This window comes from Calidris pugnax, unplaced genomic scaffold, assembly GCF_001431845.1.
Source record: "Calidris pugnax isolate Ruff unplaced genomic scaffold, ASM143184v1 scaffold199, whole genome shotgun sequence".
NCBI classification, from domain to species: Eukaryota; Metazoa; Chordata; class Aves; order Charadriiformes; family Scolopacidae; genus Calidris; species Calidris pugnax.
Window position 1 is genome coordinate 825,782 of NW_015090970.1, and position 26,095 is coordinate 851,876.

Sequence of the window (26,095 nt, forward strand, 5' to 3'; positions counted from 1 at the left end):
CCGTCCGGCCGCCAGGGGGAGCCGCTGTGGCGGCGGCGGGGGTGGCGGCGCGATGGCGGACTACGAGGCGGTGCAGCGCGGGCCGCTGCGGCTGAAGGGCAGCGGCGGGGCCCTGAGCGCCGGGAAACGGTGAGGAGAAACCGGGGATGGGACACAAACACACACCGGGGAGGGAGGGAGGGCGGCCGGGGCCGGGAACTGACCGCCCTCTGCCCGCAGGAAGAAGAAAAAGGCGAAGGACAAGGCCCAGGTGATGGAGCAGATCGTCAGCAGCAAGAAGCAGGAGGAGGAGAAGAAACGCGGCCTGGACAAGAGGACCCCGGCGCAGGTGGCCTACGAGAAGATGCAGGAGAAGCGGGTAGGGCTGCCCGGCCCCCTCTGGGGGTTCGTGGGAGGGGGTTAAAAAACCCTAATGGACCCCTCCGGTGCGGCCGCTGAGGGGCTACGAGCCCTGAGGTAACCGGCCTCTCCTGTGTCTCCCTCCAGCAAATGGAGAGGATCCTGAAGAAAGCCTCAAAAACCCACAAGCAGCGGGTGGAGGTAAGATAAATCATCCCGATTTCCTCAAGTGTGTCTGGCTGGAGGAAGCGTTTCCCCTCTTTGAAACACAGGAGGGGGGGGGGGGAGGCAGGGGGTCTTGACCGCATGGAATATTCAACGTTTTTTTCTTTCTCCTTCTCTCCCCCAGGACTTCAACCGGCACCTGGATACTCTGACGGAGCATTACGACATTCCCAAAGTCAGCTGGACGAAGTGAAGGGGCTGCTCGACGAGGCTGGGGACGGGGAGTTGTGTTTTGCCTGGACTTGAGCAGGGCGGCCGTGTAAATCTGCCTGTGTGTAATAGACCTTCTGAACGCTTAAGACTTTGTACTGGCTTACTTCATTCTTTGGTGGTTTTTTTTTTGTAAAAAGAAAACGTTCAACAAAGTCTCTCATTGGCCGATGAGCTCTGGTTTGTGTAGGTGCAGAGGGATGTGTTTTTTACTGCTTAAAAGGGCCGAGATGAGTTGCTGTGAGGCAGCTGGAAAACATTCCTTTGATACCAACACTTCTTTTTGGAAACGAAGAGTCTGGCAGCCTCCCGTGGTGCAAGCTTCTCTTCTAAGTTACAGGAATTGTATAATTTCCTTGTACCAAGAGTTCTTTCAGGGGCGGGGGGTCTGCTGGAACCTGTAACTCTGACGTAACTTATTAAAATGCTGCTTTTACCCTGGTTTTGGTGCCGAGTTACCTGTAAGAGCAGGGGCGGTGCCCCCACAGAACACTTTGCGCTTTGCCCACCTTCACAGTTCTCAATCCCTTTGCCAGGTGACGTGTGTCTTGATGTTTTAAGATCCTAACACGCCTCTTAAACCCAAATATTGTTCTTAAACCCAAATATTGTCCCTCTGCTGTCACTGGTCAGGACCTGGGTGCTCAGCATCTGCCCGGTCTCCCCCGTCAGCCTCCTCCCTCACCGCCCGGTGCTGTTCCCAGCGTTATGAGGCCATTTCCCAGCGCGGGAGTGGGGAAAAGAGGGACTATTTACTCTCACTTCTCGCCGAGTTGAGGTGTTCTTCCGCTGCGGAGCCGCAGCCCTGCGCGTATCCCTCCCCTCAGCAGCTGGATCTCGTTTCGTCACATCCTACCGGAAGTGCCCTCCCGGAAGCGGAAGTCGGTGTGACTGCGGCCGGGCGAGACGGCGGGCCGGGCGGGAGGTGGCGGCGGCGGGGCGATGTCGGCCAGCGCCGTCTACGTGCTGGACCTGAAGGGGAAGGTGAGACAAGGGCCGCGGCGGGCTCCGCGGGGCCGAAGCGTGAGGGGCCTGCCCGGCCGCGGGGGTCGGAGACGCTCCGGGGTGTGAGGGGCCCGGGATGGCGGGGCCCGTCCGGGGTCTGCTGGAGCCGCTTTCCCCTTCCCGGCCCCTCGCTGCCGGCCCCGGTGTCCCCGGGTCCCAGCTGTGACAGGGGAGCCGTGGCCTGTGTCTCCTCCCCGCGGTTACCGGCGGCGGGGCGAGGCGGCGGGCCGGGCGGGAGGCGGCGGCGGCGGCGGCGGGGCGATGTCGGCCAGCGCCGTCTACGTGCTGGACCTGAAGGGGAAGGTGAGACAAGGGCCGCGGCGGGCTCCGCGGGGCCGAAGCGTGAGGGGCCTGCCCGGCCGCGGGGGTCGGAGACGCTCCGGGGTGTGAGGGGCCCGGGATGGCGGGGCCCGTCCGGGGTCTGCTGGAGCCGCTTTCCCCTTCCCGGCCCCTCGCTGCCGGCCCCGGTGTCCCCGGGTCCCAGCTGTGACAGGGGAGCCGTGGCCTGTGTCTCCTCCCCGCGGTTAGAGATGCTGCTGGTGGCAGGTGTGCCAGCAGGGCCCTTGGGCATCGCCCGGGGTAATTAATCTCTGCCGTAATTGGAGGCAGTCTGTCTCGGGGGAGTTGGATGTTTTCCCACCTTAAAAGCGTTATGAGGCCGTGTGCAGCAATGGGCGGAGAATAACTCCGGGAAATATGAATATATGACTTTGCAATGAAAGACTGGGATTTGCATTTTAATCAGCGAAGTGTTTTGGGGTTGTGACGGTGTGCACAGCGGCTGCAGCGAGGCTTGGTGGCTTTGTTAGGGTTACTTAAAGAGGTCTTCCACGTGCCTTCTGTGTTGGTCTTTCATGGTAACATCATCTCGTGAAAGAGAAAAAAAAAACCTAAGGATTTTGTTCCTCTCTTTCTAGGTTCTGATCTGTCGGAATTACCGTGGAGATGTGGACATGTCCGAGGTGGAGCATTTTATGCCAATCCTCATGGAAAAGGAAGAAGAGGGGACACTTTCTCCTATTCTAGCACACGGGGGAGTTCGTTTTATGTGGATTAAGCACAACAACTTGTATCGTATCCTTTAGGCTGCAGATACCTCGCGTGTGCCCCTGGGCCAGGTGCTGCTGTGTTATTTTGGCTGTTGGTGTCTAAATACAGAGCTAGAGAATGGGTGAAGTGACACAAGGAGCCTCTATTAAATAAAGTGGTTTTATGCTTTACATCATGTCAAGGTGCACCAGCAGCACAGGGTTCAGAAAAGTCTTTGTCTTAATTTTACCCTAATAAATGATTTCCTGATTGTTTATATCTTATTAGGCCAGAAGTACTGTTAATTAATTAACTCTTAATTTTTTTTTTGGCTGACACTAGCCTAAAAGCTTTTAAAAAGGCACTGAGTAACCTTTTTTTTAAAAAAATTCTGACTATAAATGTATGTTCCTGAACATCCTTTATCAGTTGTTGCAACTTCGAAGAAAAATGCTTGTGTATCACTGGTGTTTTCATTTTTATATAAAGTAGTTCAGGTGAGTATGACTTTCCAAGAGTAACCTGTGTCTTCTTTTCAGTTCAGTCTAAATCTGATCTAAATAGAAGCGCGTGGAGCTTTCGCGTTCTTTAAACAGCTCAGTGGTGATAGCGTTATTTTTTTTACTTTATATTTGATTATTTTATAGAACTGTCTTCCTAATGGCTAATAATGGAATTGATATTTTGTAGCTGAGTAGGCAAAGGCTGTGGCACGAGGCTGTAAGTAGCTGCACAAGAGCTGAGAGCACAGAGGAGATTTGTGAACTTGGTGCATGAGTCGTGGCGTGTCGCGTAGATTCCGTGTTTGGTTCGTCTGTTCCTGGCATGAAAAATATTTTCTCCAGAATAAATATTTTTCATAATAGCTTAGAGTTGCTTCTAGGACTCTGTAGCTCTCTTTTAATTGAGGTGGGTTTCCTGAGGCTCATGCTGTTTGTGAATTTTAAGGGGTTTGGTTTGGTGCTTTTTAAAAATTATTATTTTAGATGCAAGAATACATTCTGAATGTGCTGCGGTTCCCCGGTTAACATCCTGCTTCTTCCCCTCCCTCCTGTCATTTTGTTTCAGGTTTTTTCTGAATATTTCAAGGAGTTGGAAGAAGAGAGCATTAGGGATAATTTTGTTATTATTTATGAGTTGTTAGATGAGCTTATGGATTTTGGCTATCCACAAACCACTGATAGTAAAATATTACAAGAGTAAGTATCATTCTGCATCACTCGGTGCCAAACCCTTTGCAAAGTTTTGAGCATTTTGCTATATAGAAACAAATACTTTGGCTTGTTCTAGTTATCAAAAAAAAGATGCTTGATGAAGTGTAGCTTTGTGGTATCAAACTTCTATTTATTGCTGATGTCAATCTGACATCGAAGGTGCTGCAAAAGTGTAATTTTCATTTCTTTCATGTCATTTATGTGCTGTAAAGGTACATCACTCAGGAAGGTCACAAACTTGAAACTGGAGCTCCACGTCCGCCTGCCACTGTTACAAACGCTGTTTCATGGAGATCAGAAGGGATAAAATACAGGAAGAATGAAGTTTTCCTGGATGTTATAGAGTCTGTTAACCTCTTGGTGGGTACCTTTTAACGAGAATTGTAATAAGAAGTGTTCAAAAAGGGATTATTGTCTCAAAGCCTGCAAGGGTACAAGAAAAACTGACTGTGGCTGGTGTTCTGTGATGCTCCAGACAATGTCGGTCGTTAAGACCGAGTACCCATAAGGACATTGAGTAGGTAAATAATGCTTTACTTGGCTGCTTTGCTCATTTCTGATATGTTCTTTACCAAAAGGGTAAAAAACATTGGAACAGGCTGCCCAGGGAAGTGCTTGAGTCACCATCCCTGGAGGGACTTAAAAGATGGGTAGATGTGGCCCCTGGGGACATGGTTTAGTGGTGGCCTTGGCAGTGCTGGGTTAACGGTTGGATCATCATGATCTTAAAGGTCTTTGACATCATCTCGTGAAAGAGAAAAAAAAAACCTAAGGATTTTGTTCCTCTCTTTCTAGGTTCTGATCTGTCGGAATTACCGTGGAGATGTGGACATGTCCGAGGTGGAGCATTTTATGCCAATCCTCATGGAAAAGGAAGAAGAGGGGACACTTTCTCCTATTCTAGCACACGGGGGAGTTCGTTTTATGTGGATTAAGCACAACAACTTGTATCGTATCCTTTAGGCTGCAGATACCTCGCGTGTGCCCCTGGGCCAGGTGCTGCTGTGTTATTTTGGCTGTTGGTGTCTAAATACAGAGCTAGAGAATGGGTGAAGTGACACAAGGAGCCTCTATTAAATAAAGTGGTTTTATGCTTTACGTCGTGTCAACGTGCACCAGCAGCACAGGGTGCAGAAAAGTCTTTGTGTTAATCTTACCCTAATAAATGATTTCCTGAATGTTTATATCTTATTAGGCCAGAAGTACTGTTAATTAATTAACTCTTAATTTTTTTGGCTCATACTAGTTGCCCAAAACCTTTTAAAAAGACACTGAGTAAACTTTTTTTTTTAAATTCTGACTTTAAATGTATGTTCCTGAACATCCTTTATCAGTTGTTGCAACTTCGAAGAAAAATGCTTGTGTATCACTGGTGTTTTCATTTTTATATAAAGTAGTTCAGGTGAGTATGACTTTTCAAGAGTAACCTGTGTCTTCTTTTCAGTTCAGTCTAAATCTGATCTAAATAGAAGCGCGTGGAGCTTTCGCGTTCTTTAAACAGCTCAGTGGTGATAGCGTTATTTTTTTTACTTTATATTTGATTATTTTATAGAACTGTCTTCCTAATGGCTAATAATGGAATTGATATTTTGTAGCTGAGTAGGCAAAGGCTGTGGCACGAGGCTGTAAGTAGCTGCACAAGAGCTGAGAGCACAGAGGAGATTTGTGAACTTGGTGCATGAGTCGTGGCGTGTCGCGTAGATTCCGTGTTTGGTTCGTCTGTTCCTGGCATGAAAAATATTTTCTCCAGAATAAATATTTTTCATAATAGCTTAGAGTTGCTTCTAGGACTCTGTAGCTCTCTTTTAATTGAGGTGGGTTTCCTGAGGCTCATGCTGTTTGTGAATTTTAAGGGGTTTGGTTTGGTGCTTTTTAAAAATTATTATTTTAGATGCAAGAATACATTCTGAATGTGCTGCGGTTCCCCGGTTAACATCCTGCTTCTTCCCCTCCCTCCTGTCATTTTGTTTCAGGTTTTTTCTGAATATTTCAAGGAGTTGGAAGAAGAGAGCATTAGGGATAATTTTGTTATTATTTATGAGTTGTTAGATGAGCTTATGGATTTTGGCTATCCACAAACCACTGATAGTAAAATATTACAAGAGTAAGTATCATTCTGCATCACTCGGTGCCAAACCCTTTGCAAAGTTTTGAGCATTTTGCTATATAGAAACAAATACTTTGGCTTGTTCTAGTTATCAAAAAAATTAATGCTTGATGAAGTGTAGCTTTGTGGTATCGAACTTCTATTTATTGCTGATGTCAATCTGACATCGAAGGTGCTGCAAAAGTGTAATTTTCATTTCTTTCATGTCATTTATGTGCTGTAAAGGTACATCACTCAGGAAGGTCACAAACTTGAAACTGGAGCTCCACGTCCGCCTGCCACTGTTACAAACGCTGTTTCATGGAGATCAGAAGGGATAAAATACAGGAAGAATGAAGTTTTCCTGGATGTTATAGAGTCTGTTAACCTCTTGGTGGGTACCTTTTAACGAGAATTGTAATAAGAAGTGTTCAAAAAGGGATTATTGTCTCAAAGCCTGCAAGGGTACAAGAAAAACTGACTGTGGCTGGTGTTCTGTGATGCTCCAGACAATGTCGGTCGTTAAGACCGAGTACCCATAAGGACATTGAGTAGGTAAATAATGCTTTACTTGGCTGCTTTGCTCATTTCTGATATGTTCTTTACCAAAAGGGTAAAAAACATTGGAACAGGCTGCCCAGGGAAGTGCTTGAGTCACCATCCCTGGAGGGACTTAAAAGATGGGTAGATGTGGCCCCTGGGGACATGGTTTAGTGGTGGCCTTGGCAGTGCTGGGTTAACGGTTGGATCATCATGATCTTAAAGGTCTTTTCCAACCAAAACAATTCTGTGATTGCTTTCCTCCTCTGTGCCCATCACCTCCCTGACCTAATTCTGCTCTACTGGATTAATTTCTTAGGAGAAAGACATCCAAGAAAATCTGGGACGTGGGGATGGGGTGGGAGCGTTGTTTGATGTCATGACATATCACATCAGAGCAATCTTACCTTTCTGTTGTGCTCAGGTCAGTGCCAATGGAAACGTGTTACGGAGTGAGATCGTTGGGTCCATTAAAATGCGAGTCTTTCTCTCGGGAATGCCTGAGCTGCGCCTTGGTTTGAACGACAAAGTTCTCTTTGATAACACAGGCCGTGAGTGTTTCGCTGGTATCTCGGTAATCGTGACAGATGTTATCTGAAATCTTACGGTTTGGGATGGCTGAGGTTCAGCTGAAAGGATTTTTTTCTAAGATGAGAGAAATACTCCCTTTATCACGGTAGAAAACCACATTAGGTCTTGTGTGACGGTACCCAGTGAAGATGGAATGCCATGGGAACCATCTAGGCTTCATCTCCTTTTCACTGGGACTTCCTGGACAGGTTGGAGAGTTGGGCAGAGAGGAACCTGATGAAATTCAACAAGGGCAAGTGTAGGGTGCTGCACCTGGGGAGGAATAACCCCCTGCACCAGGACAGGGGTGGGGGCTGACATGCTGGAGAACAACTCTGAGGAGAAAGACCTGGGAGTCGTGGCAGACAATAGGATGTCTGCAAGCCAGCAATGGGCCCTTGTGGCCAAGAAGGCCAATGGCATCCTGGGGGGCATCAGGAAGAGTGTGAGCAGCAGGTTGAGGGAGGTCATCCTGCTCTGCACTGGGGAGGCCCCATCTGGAGCACTGGGTCCAGTTCTGGGCTCCCCAGTTCCAGAAGGACAGGGAACTGCTGGAGAGGGGACAGCAGAGGGCTACAGAGATGATGAGGGAACTAGAACATCTCTCTTGGGAGGAAAGGCTGAGGGACTTGGGGCTTTTTAGTCTGGCGAAGAGCAGACTGAGGGGGGATCTGATCAACACCTATAAATATTCAAAGGGTGGGTGTCAGGAGGATGGGGCCAGGCTTTTTCCAGTGGTGCCCAGGGACAGGACAAGAGGGAACGGGCGCAAACTTGAACGTGGAAAGTTCCCCCTAATCATGAGGAGGAACTTCTTTCCTGTGAGGGTGGCAGAGCCCTGGCAGAGGCTGCCCAGAGAGGTCATGGAGTATCTGTCTCTGGAGATATTCAAAGCCCCCTGGACACATTCCTGTGGGACCTGCTTGTCTGGAGATATTCAAAGCCCCCTGGACACATTCCTGTGGGACCTGCTCTGGGTGGCCCTGCTTTGGCAGGGGGGTGGGGGAGATGATCTCCAGAGGTCCCTTCCAACCCCATAGCATTCTGTGATTCTCCAGTCCTCCAGACCTGTACAAGCTAGAAAAGGGATTGGCTAAAGGGAGGAATGGGAGCAGAAAACTGCTTTGCTGTGTAACTGGCCGGGATGAGACTTCAGACATAAACTGCTTAGCGCCTTGAAACGTGTGTTTTCTGCTAGGTGGCAAAAGTAAATCAGTAGAACTGGAAGATGTAAAGTTTCACCAGTGTGTTCGTCTCTCTCGCTTTGAAAACGACAGGACAATTTCTTTCATTCCACCTGATGGAGAGTTTGAACTCATGTCCTATCGTCTCAACACCCACGTAAGTCTGGATGTATGGATCTCCACTGCAGGACTTTATTCTAGGAGAATGTTCTAGACTGTAGGCAGAATTGCTAAGAGTTTTCTCTTGGTTTTATTTACTTTTCATGAAGTATGAGCAGCATTGTAGTTTTCAGTTCAGCCGTTAATAGCAAAGCTTTGTGCTCACTCTTCTTGGAGGAAGTAAGAATGGGTTTAGCAATAACTTGGCCATAAGTCTCTGTCTTTTCAACTGCTATTGAAACTGGGTCTGAAATACTGTTTCTCTGATGTGGGTGGGTTTTTTTTTAAGCTGACTAGATGATGAAATGTTAAGCACAATGAATTGCTACGCTGAAACGAGCAGTATTTTGTCATTTAATGACATTAGAGTTTGCTAGCCACAGTGAGAAGGATGAGTTTTCCTTTCAGGAAAGGAAAATATGCAATATAGAGAATGTCTATAATACACAGCCATGATAGGAGACAACAGATGAAAATTTTACCATTAATTTATTTATTTAAGAGCGGTGGTTTGATTTAGAGTCATTTTTAGGGCTTGTCATAGTTCGGTGAGAAGGATGAGCTTTCCTTTCAGGAAAGGAAAAAATGCAACATAGAGAATGTCTATAATATGCAGCCATGACAGGAGACAACAGATGAACATTTTAGCAAAAATTTTAGCATTAATTTATTTTCTTTTTTAAGAGCGGTGGTTTGAATTAGAGTCATTTTTAGGGCTTGTCATAGTTCAGTCCCTTGTGTGTTAAATTATTAAGTATTTTGGATTGCAAGTGTTATTAGTCTGAGACGTACCATTTTAAGCCTATAATCCTTGTGACACTTAGTCACTGGTACATCAATGCTCATTTGTATATTTATTTTTTAACAGAAATTCACAACTTGTTTGTAATTTCGAACACCACAGGCTGTTTTCTGTGGGGCTCACGTGTTGAGTGTAGTTTTATGGGGAAGCAGCACTTTAATGACTGTGTCAAAGTAAAACCTGCAGCTGTGAAGTGTTTTTTTTTTCCCTTCAGGTGAAACCACTCATCTGGATTGAGTCTGTGATTGAAAAACATTCCCACAGCCGCATCGAGTACATGATCAAGGTCAGAAGTTCTAAAACAATTATGGCTAATTTTAGTTTTTCATTTCTTTTCGAAGCTTGACCAGCAGCATGTGTATTTTTCCATGAGTATTTAGTATTTCTGTGGGACTTGAGTCCTTTTGAGAACTTCATTTATGGGCAATGATCTCTGTATTAGTTCTGTTTCTCGGTGTGTCGATAGGGCTGGAGGGGAGCTGTGTGTCTCACAGCTCTCTGAACTCACCAGCCTTATGGAAATACTCAGAGGCCTCTTTTTCTGATTTCTCTTCTTTAGGCAAAAAGTCAATTTAAACGTAGATCAACTGCCAACAATGTGGAGATTCACATTCCAGTTCCAAACGACGCCGACTCGCCAAAGTTTAAAACCACTGTTGGAAGTGTCAAATGGGTTCCAGAGAACAGTGAAATTGTCTGGTCCATTAAATCTTTTCCAGTAAGTGCTATTTTTAGTCTTATCGCCTAATAGTGTAATAATTACTTAATGTTAATATTTTATGAACATTCAGACTCTGCCTTAAGGAGATTCTAATAGTATCAGGCAAGAAGTGCTGGCCTCTTCCTCTGTTCCTTTGGATGAGGGCTTGGAATTAGCTAATAGATGTTTAAGATGCTGTTTGTAATTTTTGTTTTACTGGGATAATTTTTCAGAACTGGGTTAGGGAGCGGATTTTTGAGCGCTGTCTGGGGATGTTGTAATCCCTTGGCCTGGATTTAGCAGCAGCTGGTTTAGTTTGTCAGACTCTGCTTCTTGGGTGGTTCCACGAGCATGAGCTCTTCCAAATGCGCGTGGTGTGGCGGTACAGCTGGCTGTCACCATGCCGTCAGTGGCACCAAAAAAATGAACTTTTTTTGTTGCTTTTCCTCTCGTCTTTGAGTACGAAGCTGGTCCTAATTTGATCTGCGTCTTAAAAAAAAAAAGTGTTTGTTTTTAACATAAAAACAAGTGTTCTCTTTGAAAGCCCTAGAGAAGCTGAAATGAATAGTGGAGTTTAGCAATTTGACATTTGTATCGTTGCAAGCTTTTTATTTTTTTGTTTCAAGAAGGAAAAAAATAAAATTAAAAACATCTGTCCTTTTTGGGGTAGGGTGGAAAAGAATACCTGATGAGAGCTCACTTCGGACTTCCCAGTGTTGAAGCTGAAGATAAAGAAGGAAAACCTCCCATTAGTGTAAAGTTTGAGATTCCATATTTCACCACTTCAGGAATCCAGGTTAGTGGTTGGGAATAGAAATGCTGGTAAATTAACGTGCTGGGCTCTGAACACCTGAGTTTTTCTCATCTTCTTGATGATTCCTGTTCAACATTATCCATAAAACATATTTTTGACCAAAAGAAGGTTTTTTTTTCTTTTGTGCTAAGTGCTGCTTGGCTGACGTGGGAGACTTCATTTCTTAACATCCCTTTCTTTCCAGGTTCGTTACTTAAAGATAATTGAGAAGAGTGGTTACCAGGCTCTGCCGTGGGTCCGTTACATCACCCAGAACGGAGGTAAATGCAAAGCAAGAGACTGTAGATGGCTCCCAACTTGCACATTTTGTTTCTCCAGCCTCTACCTACAAACTGAAACACACAAAATCAGTTTGCTCATGTTCTTTAGTGTTAAACTATACGGTCTAGATACACGTTAGATTAAGGCGTGCTGCTTTTTCCAGGCACTTTTTTGGTGTCTTAATGAAAGACCCAGTGGGGTAGCTGAGTAATGCTGTTGAAGTATTTTGTAGTTAAGTTGGGATTCAGTGAGATTTTTGGCATGTAAATTTAAAAAGAAATTGCTCAGGCATACCAGCTGAGTAATGCTGTCGAAGTATTTTTTGTAGTGAAGTTGGGATTCGGTGAGATTTTTGGCACGTAAATTTAAAAAGAAATTGCTCAGGCATACTGTTCTGCCAGCTTTGAGATGTATAAGACTAAATATTAAGACTAGATGTATAAGACTAAATACTAAATCTACTGTATCTACTAAAAGATACGAGACTAAATATCTACTAAATCTACTGTATCTACTAAAAGATACCAGATCATTTGCAAGTAAAAGCAGTGGGATTTTTTGGGTTTTGCTTTTAGTTTGCTTTGCTAATTAACTTTTTTCCTGGCTTGGAAGCATCACTGCCTGCAATTACTTCGGAAGCTTTAGAGCCTGTTTTTGTGGCCATTCTACACAAAGATCTGGTTTTATTTTATATTTCTTCATCCCAATGTGCTGATCTGCTTCGCTATCTTTAGTGAGACAACTTATTAAAACTGGTTTGGGTTTTTTTTTCTCCCTTTACAGACTACCAGCTTCGAACACAGTAAAGCACCTCGCAAGCACCACAGACGACAAAACTTCAGCCCTAGAAATTTGTTTGCAGAAGCTTCTGTGGTACTGAGAGCCGTGAATGTTGTTGCCAAGGGTCTTGTTTCTGCAATCTTGGATTGGCAGGCGAAAGATTGGAAATTTCCTGTTTTCAATAATGTGTTTTGAGCATCTTGAACCATTAGTATTGATTGTGTGAATATTTATTTCATTTCTTAGAACATGCTGATCTTGCTGCTAAATGCTAATTACATTAGGAGTAGCAGTCACCTTGAGGAGCCAGGGATACAGAACGAGCCTTGAGAATGTCTTGTCAATGCCTTGTCCGTTACATTCGCAACGTTTCTAGGATTTTAGGATCTCTGAAGACATTGGCAGCATTATGCTACAAATTAGGGAGACGATTGTGCAATTAAATGACTGCTGAACACTTGGTTGTATTTAGCCCAAGGTATTTTTTTTTTTTTTTTTGCTGGGCATATGGGTGCCTTAACTCATTCAAAGCTCTGTTAACTTATAAAAATTTACAGAATATGAGTTGAAACTATCCAAAGTCAAAAAGTACCATTTGTTCTTTTTTGCGTGGCTTCAAACCAATTGATCTGATGGCACAACTTCCATTGAAGGGTTTGGAAACAAAAATATAGGTGTGTTAAAGACTAAGTTAACTGAGACCAGGAGATGGCAGAAGCAAATGTCTCTGGGAAGGTCTCTGTGGAAGCAGGATGTTGGTGAGTTCAGGTTAGTGGAAACCCAGACTGAAGAGTTTCAACCCTCTGACACCCCCTAGGGTGTGGAAACCCTATGCCAATTGACTAGTATTTCCATGTTTTAAATTCTGTTCATAAAGCAAGTTCAGAACTGTAATATGTAGTAGTCGTAAGACCTTAGATTAATTATTAAAAAAAAAAAAGACCAAACAATTTTGGAGGTGATGAAATTTGGTAGGAAGATTCAGGGGGGGGTTATTTTTCCAGATAATAGTAATATACTCCAACCTCTTCCTGACATTGATTGTTGTTTATGAAAAGGCTGATAAAAATACCGTTGCCATCTTTCTTCCAGCTTGCCTTTGTGTTAACTTACGGCAAATATTTCCCTTTTTTGCTATAGTTTGCTAGAATTGTTTAACTCTCTTTGCCCTAAGGGGGATGCTTTCTTTCTCAGTCTTTTCCGTTCGTAAGCAACTATTATTAGAACTTCCTGGCAGAATGGATTACAGTTCAGAACGTTATACTTAAAGGTATTATTTTTTTTTTTTACATGCTGTTTTCATTTTTTTTCTGAGAAGCTAAGATTGGCATGGGTGTACATAGTTATTTTGATTTTTTTCAGGAAAATTTTGACGGTTATCAGTATTTTCTTTTGACAATTTTTTTTTTTTTTTAAGAATGTCTTGGGTTGAATTTAGTACTTCTGATGTGCTAAATTTAAACCACTGAAATCTAAATCTATGTCCACAAACGTGATGTCATACACTGTGCGCAAGGTTCTCCGCACCACTCTGACAGTCCTTGACTCTCCCTCGAGACTGAGAAGTCCTCGTCCCCACAAAATCCATGTAGACTATATATAGAGAGAGAACTGTGTATGCAGTATATACTATTAGCAAAAAAAAAATGAACTAAATTCCCCTGAGATGCAGCTGCTGTAACATTTTGGGAAGGACTGGTCTCTGAAGGCATCCAGGCATTCTGGTTGGGCCAGGGGTAGGTGTGCACAGGGATATTTTGGAGGAAGGTTACTGTAGTGTCACCCAATGAGCTCGATGTTGAAACAAATGAAATCATCTTGTTCAAGATTTTGGTTCCACTGCTCATTTTCATTTGAACAATTAAGCTTATGACTGGACTAAACATTTTTATATTAAAACTGTAACTGGTTGACAAATCACTTTCCGATGACTCTATTCTTCAAACTGTTCGCTTCAATTATTTGCCTGTGAAATGTGACTTTTAATGGCTTCATTTCTTTTTCTGTTGAAAATTGTATCTTGTGGACCAGAACAGTGTTTGTTTTTTTTTTTCTCACATTTTGTTGCAATTTGACTTGATTTTGATGATGGGGCATCAGCCGTGCTTGTCCGGGAAGTAATAAAGGGCCAAAAGTCCTCTTGGAATCAGTTGTGCCTCCCTCGTGCTCTGTTTGGTTCCACCTACAACAAGTTGTAGCCTCTGATCATAGAGCAGCCTCAGTTGTTTTGGTGGGAGGCCTGGGTAAGTGCAGCTGAACTGATTTTCATCCTAAAAGCTGATAGGATTCATATTCCTCATTTGTTTACCAATTACCGACAAAATCTTTGCTTTTCTAGTGTTGTCTCCAAAAATTTGCCCAAGCACCATAAAATGGGTGCCCGTTTGCCCCCTCTGTCTCAGAAAGCAACAAAAAAAACCCCACCTCTTTGTCCATTCCCTGTGGGGTCCCCCGGGCAGAGGGGCAGGAACGGGGAGGGGGGACATTATTCCAGCCCTACCTCTCCTTCAAGGGGTAACTTTGGTTTTTAAGTTTTATTCTTAGAGCAACCGCTAAATCTTTCTGTTTTCTGCCTAAGGTGGAAAAAATGTAAATGTGGTGGTCTGCCACTGTGGGGCAGGTAAGTGATGAAGATAAAATACTTTAAAAAGACAATTTGCATAAGTAAAGTATCATCTCATCTGTGTTTTCAGCTCAGTGTGGTTTCCTACCTATTTTCGTGTTACCTGGGATTTGGAACGTAAAAGGCTGAATTTCAGTTTCTCTGAAAACACATCTCTGTTCTAGCCCTGAGCCCGCAGAGATTAGATTAAATCTTCTCCACAGTTGTGTTTTTGCACAAATGATAGAATCATAGAATGGTTTGGGTTGGAAGAGACCTCAAAGATCATCGAGTTCCAACCCCCCTGCCCTGGGCAGGGACACCTCCCACCAGCCCAGGTTGCTCAAGGCCCCTTCCAGCCTGGCCTTGAACACCTCTAGGGATGGGGCATCCACAACTTCCCCTGGCAACCTCTTCCAGTGCCTCTCCACCCTTATAGTAAAAAATTTCTTCCTGAGATCTAACCTGAATCTTTTTTTGTCCAATTTAAAACCATTAAAGCTGGGAATCAGGTTATTTTTCCTCAGCAACCTGAAGTGTCTCAAGCTGGGAATCCAGTTATTTTTCCTCAGCAACCTGAAGTGTCTCTCCTGCTCCATCCTTAAAACCGAGGGCTGGCTCGCAATATTTCAGCAGCAGGAAGTGTTCCCTCCTCTCCCTCCTGAACACGCAAATCCAACCTCATTTACGCATTATTTAATTGCTAACCGATTAGATAGCTGTCCCTGGAGATGCGCCAGCGGCGCTCCCCCGTTGGAGTGAACAGGTAGTTTGACTTCCTCCAGCGCTGTGTGTGTCTGTGTGTGTGTCTCACACCTGGGCTTTCCTGGAATGAAAGATTACAGCAAATTAAGGCTTTTTTTTCCCCTCCCTTCCACGGCCAGTTCTCCCAGTAGATGGCGATCTGGGTGCACCGCGCGCTGCCCGTTAATTAGCAACTCGCACAACTCAAACGCTATCTACAAAATGTGTCTTTGGAGTTGGAAGGTATTATTTTAGTTCTTCTGACCTCAGTAAAAAAAAAAAAAAAAAAAAAAAAAACCCAAAAAACCAACAAACTATATATATATATATTTTTAGACTGGTGCCGTATGATTTTTGGACCTCAGTAACTTCTTGATGGAATTGGATAAGCCCCTCTCCAGTGCCAGGGGTGCAGCTGGGAGTTGGACACGGTGGTGGTGGACACTGCTGGGTCATTAATTAAGATTCACCTCATCAGCTGAAAGCTCCTGTTTGATACAACATAGGAGAGAGAGTATCTTTTGATCCCCACTTGATCACCTCTAGAGAAAACCAGTTTGATCTCATAAAAGAAGCCAGAACCCACCTCCCAATCAAGTAGAACAGGTGGGTTAGAAAAGCTCCATCCCACCTCTCTCTTCCAGCTGGGGAGGTTCTTCCCTTGTTTCTCTTTTCTGTGTTTCTGCTTTTCCTCATTGCCATCCCTGTGTGCTGTTTGGGCTGCTTAAATTTGCTTCCCAACCCTCATCTGAGCTGACTTTTACATCTGGATTACTTACACAGAGAGAGAGACAATACGACTTTATCCCTAGTGGGTTTGGTTTGGGTTAAGAGCTTACACCTGTTTGTTTCTGACTTTGTATTTTGTGACCAGAAATGGGCTAAACCTTGGCACCTCTCTCTTTATCTTGTGCCAAAGGCAGTGTGTTGCAATTTGTTCAGCGCTTCTTTTTTTTTTTTATTAATTTTTTTCCTCCCCCCCCCCGCTCCCTGTGGTTGACACCCACTTGCTGTTTGCAATTCAGCAGCCCTGGCACCGCCACGGCTGGTGGCCTTGCAGAAAATAGCGTGAGAGAGCAAAGTTAAGGGCCAATATGCATAATCTTAATTGCTATGGTAATTAATTATACAACAATATCATTTATGCCGGAGGAGAAGTTGTTCTGAAATCGCGAACGATCGTAAACACTTTTTTTTCCGCTGAATTTTGTGCAATCTGGAGTGTCATACGAGTCATGCCCTCCTTGTGCACAGATAAAACTTGTTTCTCTTGTAGTTACGGCACGTTGCCTTGACTCAGCGTTTAGGAAAGCGCAGTTACTCACGGCGCTGGCTCCGCTCAGAGGCAGGAGCTTCCCTTTTGTAGTTATTTCACTTTGTTATTAGCGCAATAGTTAAAAGACTTCATGTCCTTCTCTATTTCCTGGTCAACTGGGCTGGAGCTTTGATCCCTTTGGCTCGGGCAGCGCAGGGTCCGTGCCCCGACCGTGGCCAGCTCTGACCATGGGCTCTTCCCGATGTGACCATCGCTCGGGGCAGCAGCAGGTCCCGCTCTCTTCCTTGAGCACCAGCTCCTAAACTGAAAAACTTTAGCTACAACTCCCTATCTTTAAAAACACAAAACTCAGTTCTGTGTTTGTTCTCCTGAAAACGAAGGATTCTTGTTTTATTAGGGCGCGTTCTGGGCTAAGTTCCCAGGAACTCGGTGCAAAGAGCCATCTGACACCGAGAGCGTCGATATCCCCGTGAAATCAATGGAAGGTTAAAGCCGCTTTTCCCACTTCAGCTGTTCTGTTGCTCTGTGGTTGTTGGCAGAGTAGTTCAACCAGAGGATTTGGATAATTTTGTGTTTAATATCAGAACTGATGCCCAGCTTAACCCTATGACCTCTCTCTCCTTCCCCTTCTCCTTCTCCCTTCAAGCTGCCAACGTTTCTTTACGCTCGTTGGCCGCCCTGCTATTTGCAGCTTTGCACCGGAGCAACTTGGTCATGCTGGAGGTGGAATTACTCTGGGTTATCCTAAAAAAAATAATGAAGGACTGAAACCCGGAGCCTCCAAGTTCATTTGCAGGCTGATGGTCAAATAAATAAGCAGAAACAGGCCTGAATCAAACAATCAGCAACGTGAAGAACAAGACGCTCCCAAAGTCAGCGTGCTGGGCTACGGCCCGTCCTGGAGAAAGTTTTGTAGGCTTAGTTCAAATCTTGGCTGTGGATTTGTACCTTGGATCAAAGTTTTGTTGCAGGCCCTTCTCCAATATAAAGCAAAGAAACGTAAAACAACAAATATCTAGTGAAATCCAAACACAATCTGCTCTATGTTATGCTACAAAAATGAATGAACTCTGCCTCCCACCCTCTCCCACTGTGACTTGCTGTGAATAAGCACCGCTCAAAGGAAACGATCGCAAGAAGTTCTGCCTCTTTCCAGCAGGAATAACAATTGAGCAAGAAAAAAAAGCGCTGACTAGTTTTATCTCTGCTCTTCCAGTTGGGCAGGTAGAGGTGAAGAGCAGCGTTGAAAGGACTTGCCCTTAGCACAGAACTAAAGCCCAAGTATTCAATTATGAAGCTTTAAAAATGTTTTTCCATTAAGTTAAGAACTCTTTTCTGATCTGAGACTTTGTTAGATCATCTGAAGCAGCGTGGTTGTTCCACCACGGCTTTTGAAGGCTAGAAGAATATCTAGGGAAATCAGGCAGACCAGGCTAAATCCATACATTTCTTATTTGTGGATCTTTAAGCTGATGGGTTAGAAATCACGATGGACCTGGTGGATCCCAGGGAAGGCTCCACAGAATGACTCCTCACCAGCAGGTGCTGGGTTGCGCTGTTGGGGAACCAGGTGTCGAGCCTGTGCTCCAAATAACTCTGAGGGTTTTTTTCCACTTTAAGCCTTAGTTCAAGAGCTTGTAGAAGCTGCTGGTTCCTCCCCATGTTCTGGTGTGTAAAGGGAACGAGGGATGCAAGGATCCCGCACAGCCCAGGAGCAAGAAGAGGCTCTTCTTGTATCAAGGTTTAGGAGGTCTTACATAAGGGCTTTGTGAGTGGGTTGGTAAATACCAGTCGGGTGCTGGGTAGACCTCAATTGTGCATTAGAAATAGACTGGCAGGAGGTAATATAATACTCAAATCCAGATGTGGGTCTATACTTCTTCCCTAAAGCTCCTGGTGTGCTCCACTCCAGGCTGTGTACCGGTGACTGCTGTGGTCCAGCCAAGGAGATGGGACAAAGCTACACGGACAGGAAGAGTTTGAAGAGACTTCAGTGTAAAAGTTGGAGAAAAAAGCTTGGGGGATGTGAATGAGGTTTGGTTAGAAACGCCAACCTTATAAACAAATAAAGTCTGCTTTTAAATCTTCAAACATAAAAAAAAAAAAAGTCTATAAGTTGAAAAGGAGTATGTTTAAAATTGAGAAAAGAAAGTGTTGCTGTGTAGAATTCCACGTTTTCACGGTATTTGTTTAGAAAAGGACTTATCAGCCAAGCAGTGCCCCATGTGAGGTAGGAACCCTTTGCTAGTACCGCTGAGCTCTCATCTACGTCCCAGCCACCTCCGACGACTCCCTGGCCAATAGCGAGCCCATGGCCGCAGAAGGAGTGTTTATTTTCTTGCTGGCTTATTTATTAAAACAAAAGCACAAGACAGAGTGCTTCTACGTGTTGTGAACTCTACAATTGTTAAAGTTTCCAAGAGGTCACGAGGGTCCCAGATAACATTAGCAGCTAAGTGCTATGTTGTCCTTTTGCGTTATCAACAGGAAACATCTTTACCAGCACAGGAACTACAGCTTTGTAATTGGCCTGGCGCAAGAACATGACAGTATTTTCTCATCCTATCAGGACTCGGATATTTTGGGAGCTGGTATATAAAGCGCGCAGCACACAGTGTCTTTTGGACATTAGGAACAGGTTCATGTCAGAAATCAGTGTGCTTTGCTATTTTAGTAGTTGCTATAGTTGCAGCATGAATGATTTTTCTTGCCCTGCGTGGTTCGGGCTGGTATTTCATTACAGTTCATACGTATATTTTTATTATTTGAGTACAGATGGACATATTTAAAGTCATTAACATGGTGATATAAGCCTTGTAAAGAAGCCTTTAGCAAATAAACAACGAATCCATAAATCATATCAGTGCAGGCCTTGTTTAGCTTTCATTAAATACTCGCAGACTTCTATGGTGCAGGATTGAGCTCTATCCAAGCAAATTTCTGATTCACTAGATGATAAAATGTTATATTTGGGCTCTGAAATAAGAAGCGTTCCGTGCGCTGAATGATCTATGTGTTGAAAGAACAGCCCTGTTGCCTCATGGCAAAAAAAAAAAAAAATAGTCCAGTAACATCTATAACTAGTATTAGATCAGAGCAAATAGCATTTAAATGGAGCTGTAAAGAGCTGAGCTGGAAGGGGGCCAATATTGCAATTAATATTCTGTACAGAATTACACCACTGGCTGATTATAGCAAACCTCATTCGGACCATTTGATAAAGCTGGAGCTGTTTTTCCATCGCTGCTGTCGCTGGTTTGATCCAAAGTAACTGCAACTACCGAGAAGGAAAAACGACAACAAGCAGCCCCCCGACGTGATGGTAGCCCAGAATTTGTCCTAAATAGTGAATAATGAGAAATTCTAATAACTGGGGGGTTTGTTTTAATCCTGCAGAATAAACAGCGCTACACGACCTTTACTGCACTAATCCACGGCTGCTTTTAGAGAGTTCCCAAAGTCAGATTTTAATAATTTTCCTTCCCTTCTTAAACACCCCCTGACTTCAGAAATTGCTGTTATTTCTATATAGTAAATTCTTTGGTAGAGACGGGCAAAGGAATCATTTTGTTTTCACTAAAACCGACTTCTACCATGAGGAAAGTCAGAGGTTTGTTTTCTGGTTGGTCACAGAAGCCTCACTGGGCACCCAGCAGCACCCCTGGCTGATGCTGGCCCGGGCAGTGCTGTCCCAAAATGTCCTGATGTCTCTGAGTCACAGAATCTTCATGGTTGGAAGGGAGTGGTCCAGGCAGTGCTGTCCCAAAATGTCCTGATGGTTGGAAGGGACCTTTGAGATCATCGAGTCCAACCATACACACACACACACACACAAAAAAAAAAAAACAAAAAACAAAAACACACAAAACAAAACACCCAACAGTCTCGGGCACTAGAGCATGCCATACAAAACAAAACACCCAACAATCTCAGGCACTAGAGCATGCCCTGAAGTGCCACGTCTACACGTTTCTTAAATACCTCCAGGGATGGTGACTCCACCACCTCCCTGGGCAGGCTGTCCCAGTGCCTGACCACCCTCTAAAAAAAGCTCACACGGCTCTGGATCACTCTGCAAAAATCTGTCCCCAAACTTATCTCCGTGTATTGTGTCAAATACCAAAAATATCAGGGGCTGATGACAACAGGAGTTATTTCCGAGGGACTGACACGGTGCATGGATGGGACATCGTAAGAGGGTGGGTTTATTTTTTTCCCCTCTTGCTCACTCCTGTAACACTCCAGTGGAGGTGGAGGGAAAGGAGGGAACATTTTGGTCTTCCTGACTTCAGCGTTTGAGTAACGCAGCTCTCTGAGGCACAGCGTTGAAGCAGCTTGCTTTTTTCCAAGCAGTATTTTGTGACAGGATAGCCAGAGGGGTTTAGAATTAATGAAGTGAAAATTTATTTTTTTTTTTTAATTTATTTTTTTTTTTTATTGGGGTAGGAACACGAATTCAGCGGAGAAATGAAACAGCAGCTGCAATGGCTGGAAGTTGAAGTTCAGCAAAAGTCAAGTTAGTTAGAAAAGAAGTGTGTGCTTCCAGCAGAGCGTGCGTGTGTGTGTGTGTGTATCTGCTGCTGGAAAAATTGATGTGGGGAGAGCTCAGAGGTCCTTGCGTGAAGATGGGGAGTTTCTCCTCCAAAAGATGCACCTTCTCATGAGATGCAGCTCATGTCCATGGGCGTGGGGTGGTCTCTGTGCAGTGCGTGATATCAAAGGTGATGCTAGAAAGCACCACGGAGGTCCCTGGCCTCCAAAACTTCAGAGTAATCCTTCCTAGAGGTTTTTCTTTCCCCCCCAGCTGAGCTCATCAAAGCTCCTGCCCTCGCAAGAAGCCGCACACCTCCACACTCAGGCTGAATTTCCTGCAGATGCCATGGGACGTCCCCGGCTGAGAGCGGGGCACCGGGCGCTGAGTCAATGCCCGGGTGCCTCCGTGGGCAGCCCCGTGGCAGGATTACGTCTGCTTTCGGGGAACTTCTCACCCACGTTTCCTGCACGGATCCCGGGTGAGAGTGGCGGTCGTGCGAGGGCACGGGGGAAGCCAGTGGCGTGGGAAGGCACAACGGCGCATGGTACGTCCCATGGCAGCTGGCACCAAAACCACTCTGTTCCCTGCCCTCCATCCACATCCAGAGCCCACTGCTGGAAATATCACCTCTCTTTTTGGACTGAGTACCAGGGATTTTCCCCTTTCCCCCCTCCAGCATGTCAGTTACCCTATCCTTTGCCATATGGGTTAGAAGCTGTTGGCTTCCTGCTCGCATAGGGGATGCTGGCCTCACGTCTGCTGGCTTCCGACCAGCTCCTCTCCCCATACCCACAGAGTGAGAGAGAATATAAATGTTACAGCTGCTTTTTCCTGTATCCATAGCACAGGGAGTACTACGGACGGTGCCTTTTCATGGTCCAACATTTCATCGTGCCCCACGCTGGGTCCCATCAGCCACAGACTTCAGTTCAGAGCCATTAAATAGTGGAATAGAATAGAGGAAAGATTGCAAGACCATAGCACAAAGGTGAGGCCATCTCAGGGCACCGGAGGAGTTAGCAGGTGCCAATCACAACAAATTTCCACCAATATTGTTTTTCTGGGGGTGTGAATCTCCACGGCTGCAGAAGGTGCTGCAGAAGAGGCCATTTGCACGGCGAGGTGCTCCACCGACCCTGTGTCCCGTAAAGCAGAGCTGAGAGGACTTGGAATAAATCTGCTGGGGCTTGGAGAATGGGGCATGACTGAGCTACGCCGAGCAAAGGTTTTGCATTTTGGTGGGGCCTGGCAAAAGTGGTTGCTGTTCACTGGAGCTTGCGGCACGGAGCCAGTGCCTTCTGCGAAGGAAACGTGGGTACGGCTGCACTTTGCTCACAAGAAGGGTGAGGCATCCTATTTAGATTCAGCAAAGCAAACCTTCTGCAGGGCTCTGAGAGGCTGCAAAGCACAAAGCTTGTAGCACCCTCAGGGTGGCTGGGGCTTCGATTCTTCGCCTCTTGGTTGTTTTTTTTTTTTTGGGTGGCACCGTCACTGTTTTTATCTCGCTCTGCACCAGGGGAAGGACAGTTGTAGCTAATTCCCACGGGCCCCTCAGAACATCAATGAAATCAAATGGAAAAAGCTCCTTAGAGAAAGGCAGGGAACTGTTGCAATCGGCGTGGCTGAAAGTGAAAAGGCTGAAGGCCTTTGGCCCACATGGGGAGGGGACCATCTTCTTGTTTTTCTGATACTTTTGAAAAGAAACAAACAGCTGCTTCTCATTTTCTGCCTCAACCAGCTCTGTGGCTTCAGCAGGGGTGGGCAATGGGGCTGATGCCACAGCCCTGACCCTGCTGCGTGAGGCTGAGCTGGGGCTGTCGGTGCCACCGCTCAGCAAGAGCGGTGCCAAAAGCACCCGGGAGCAGGGAGAATGGCTGGGACACAGTGCTGGGAAAACATCCTGAATATTAACTTCTATTGGAAAAAAATAAAATACAACCCCCACCACCACCACGAAAGCTTTTTAGCCCTCCTTAGACTAAAAGCAACTGGGCACCTGCTGATTCCCATTCCTGCACCGAGGCGTTTAACCTCTATTTGCACTAACAAAGAGCCAAACGCTGAGCACGCCACAAAGGATAAACCAACCTTTTCTATTATTCTGTAGAAAAATACACTCTTGCAGTCTTCTGTAAGAATACCTTTGGGCAAAACAGATTATTTTGACTTTGGACCAAACATCATTCACGAAACGCTACGCCGCAAGTTTGGTCTGAAGGAAACCACACATGATTTGACTCTTTTATCTCGTATCAGCGGCGGAGAGCTCGGTGCGGTTACAGTTCTCCTCATTTCTGAGAAGAGAGGATCGTATTTAATCATTGTGTCAGTTGGCACAAACACCGTGTTTGTAGTGAAATGCTAAAAAACAGCGCATTTATCTTTCCCTTGATCAAGATTCGTACGATAGAAGCTCTTAACGTTAAAACTCATCAGTAATGAAACATTTGAAGGGCTCAGCTACCCAGCTTGTTTACTGTAACTTATTTTAAAGAATGGCCTGACCTCTCCTGCCTAATACAACAAATACAATATCAGTAATCTCCACCCAAGGGCATTCGTTCCTTGGCAGACTTCGCTTTGGCTCTCAGATATTATTCCTGGACTTTTTTTTATTTTGGGGGGGGGGAGGAGGGGATATGACGATGACTAACTTGCTTCACCGAGCAGCACATTTCAAAATCCAAAGTGCCTGTAGGGGTTGCCTCATAGCACGTCCTTACCAGCTGCACGAGTGGAGAAGCCAAGAGTAATTTGGAGGGAGAGAGAGATTTTGCAGCCTGGGGAAAGCGCTGTGATTCCCCATCCGACCCACAGCAGAAGGGCCAGGGAATGTCACCCCCCCGGTTCCTGCAGCGAGCCCGTCACCTCGGAACACTGCAAATCTAGAGACAACCTACTCCATACAGCAATATTATACCACCCGCTGCTTAAACAGCCCCGGTATTGACCTGCCCTGATTCCTATCATTTTATTGGCACTGACTCCTGCTGTGGTATCGAGAAGTCCCAAGCACAGGAAAGCCTCCCCTGCACCACAAAGTGAACCAGCGCTGAAGGGAAAAGGCAGACCTTGCCCTAAAGAGCTCATTTATCACTCGCTGTTACATCTCGCTAGGTTTTAATCTCTTTCTGTGGGGCCAGCATCTCTACAATACCCACCTTGTCAACGATAGGAAAGGCTGAGAGCTCAAGGAGACAGGCAATGAGCTTTGTGGGTGCTCAGGCTGCAGTTTCAAAGGCTGCAATAAGTTTGAAGAACTGGCTTTCTGCAAGAAAGGCTATTTGAGCTCTCAGAACACCGAGAGGAGGTTGTTACAACGCCAGGGTCTCACAGTCTGGCACCCAGGCACTGCAGGGACAGGGGCTGGCATGTCCTTCTCCAGCAGCATCTCGCCTGGCCACAGCAGCACCCACTAAATCCAAAGAGAATCATCATGGAATCATGGAATTGTTGGAGTTGGAAGGGACTTCTAGAGATCATCTAGTCCATCTCCTCTCCCAAAGCAGGGCTGCCCAGAGCACATCACTCAGGACCATCCAGGTGGGTTTGAATGTCTCCAGAGAAGGGGACTCCACACCCTCCCTGGGCAGCCTCTTCCAGGGCTCTGCCACCCTCACCCCAAAGAAGTTCTTCCTCAGATTGGAGTGGGACTTCGTTGGTAACAGTCACTCTGATTTACGCTGTGTCAGCTCAGCCCCTGCATCAGGTGCCGTAACAGCAGCTCACGGTTCACGGGACCGGTGCTTTCGTAGAGGTTTGAGTTTCGGTGGTTTCTAACGACTTGTTCGGTTGATATGAAATTGTGGAGGAGTTGAAAACTCAGTTGTGCTTTTTGGCAAAACCCAAACCCAACAGCCAGGTGAAAAGCCAATATACAAGGCAGCCCTCAGGCTGCCCCGTGTCCCAGGGACGACCCCAAAGTTGCCTGTTTCCCTCCTGCCACCGAGATCCCACTGCAGCCCCGGTGCCAGGGGCTCCTGGAAGGTATATGGCTGTGCTTTGCAGGATCATCCCTTTGCAGATGCACCTGGGATGAAGAATCAGGCTGTTTCTCTGCTGCCACAAGCCCGTTTACTTGGGAAGTGCTGCCACGTGGCCAAAAGCAGTGGAAAGATGGAAAAGGCACAGCATCGGCATCGCATCTCGTGGCAACCCTCCCCACATAACAGCATCACAGAGGGATGGGGTTGGCTTACACACATACCTGTTGGCATAAATGCAACAAGGGGGTCTGGGGTGGGTTTTTTCCCCCCAAAATATATCGAAACATTTAATTCCAAAGCCATGCACTATGGCTAAATAGCTTCTTTTTGCACAGACATCTCTGCCTATAGAGTCAAGAGCCCTTCTCCTGTTGTAGCCTTCCTCCAACGCACCGCTCAGATAAAATCCTTGGGTTTGTATATGTGTGTGCATGTAAATATAAGTTATATATATGTTATATATATATAGGTTTTATATATGTAATATATATGCAATTCAGTCCAAGTGCAATGACCTAACTATGCTTGCTCTAAAAATGAAGTACCAATAAAAGATGAGTTATGACGCTATAAATCTCTATCAGTCAGGAAACTGGACCTTTGCTAACATTAACGATTGCAGCACCTCGTATCTTACTGTCCACGACAGTATTTTATAGAAAAGCAGAAATCACTGAGTGAAAAAAAAAAGCAACACCCCAACCTGAGGCCAGCACAGACAGCTTTTTCACTCGATCTTTGCGAGGAGGGAAACATCTTTAATTTCCTTGGTGGCTGCAGCCAACCCAGCTGGAGCTGTTTCATGGTGTGACCATCAGGGAAATGGGACCAGAGATGTGCACGTATCTCAGTTTCACTGGCTGGATGGCACTTTGTTTGTAACCTGGAAGCTTTTCTCTCCCTGGAGGTTTTCCTCTCTCCTGTCTTGGTGCATCTCAGAAGAAAGGAATTGAACGCCCCATTAGAGCAAATGGAGAGCTAATGCTCATATGGTTGATTTAATACTTTGATACTATGTTGATTGAAGCCAGATAC

At 45.4% G+C, this 26,095-nt stretch overlaps 2 protein-coding genes across 3 annotated transcripts; both read left to right on the top strand.

The window, feature by feature from the left end:
- The first annotated feature begins 1 nt into the window (after position 1).
- FAM32A (family with sequence similarity 32 member A) lies at positions 2 to 1,215 on the top strand. The gene is made up of 4 exons (XM_014952805.1): positions 2 to 129; positions 220 to 358; positions 487 to 540; positions 689 to 1,215. Exons 1-4 carry the CDS (start codon positions 53 to 55, stop codon positions 755 to 757), a joined length of 339 nt encoding a protein of 112 aa, XP_014808291.1. The 5' UTR covers positions 2 to 52; the 3' UTR covers positions 758 to 1,215.
- Positions 1,216 to 1,998: 783 nt separating this feature from the next.
- On the top strand, positions 1,999 to 14,067 carry AP1M1 (adaptor-related protein complex 1 mu 1 subunit). Of its 2 annotated transcripts, XM_014952883.1 has the most exons (12): positions 1,999 to 2,082; positions 2,697 to 2,853; positions 3,238 to 3,305; positions 3,877 to 4,007; positions 4,235 to 4,382; positions 7,073 to 7,199; positions 8,417 to 8,559; positions 9,578 to 9,649; positions 9,923 to 10,081; positions 10,734 to 10,859; positions 11,062 to 11,137; positions 11,922 to 14,067. In XM_014952883.1, exons 1-12 carry the CDS (start codon positions 2,041 to 2,043, stop codon positions 11,942 to 11,944), a joined length of 1,272 nt encoding a protein of 423 aa, XP_014808369.1. In that variant the 5' UTR covers positions 1,999 to 2,040; the 3' UTR covers positions 11,945 to 14,067. The 2 variants fall into 2 exon arrangements, with proteins under 2 accessions (XP_014808369.1, XP_014808368.1); XM_014952882.1 differs by lacking the exons at positions 1,999 to 2,082; positions 2,697 to 2,853; positions 3,238 to 3,305; positions 3,877 to 4,007; positions 4,235 to 4,382 and adding exons at positions 4,822 to 4,974; positions 5,357 to 5,424; positions 5,996 to 6,126; positions 6,355 to 6,502.
- The last annotated feature ends 12,028 nt before the right edge of the window (positions 14,068 to 26,095 follow it).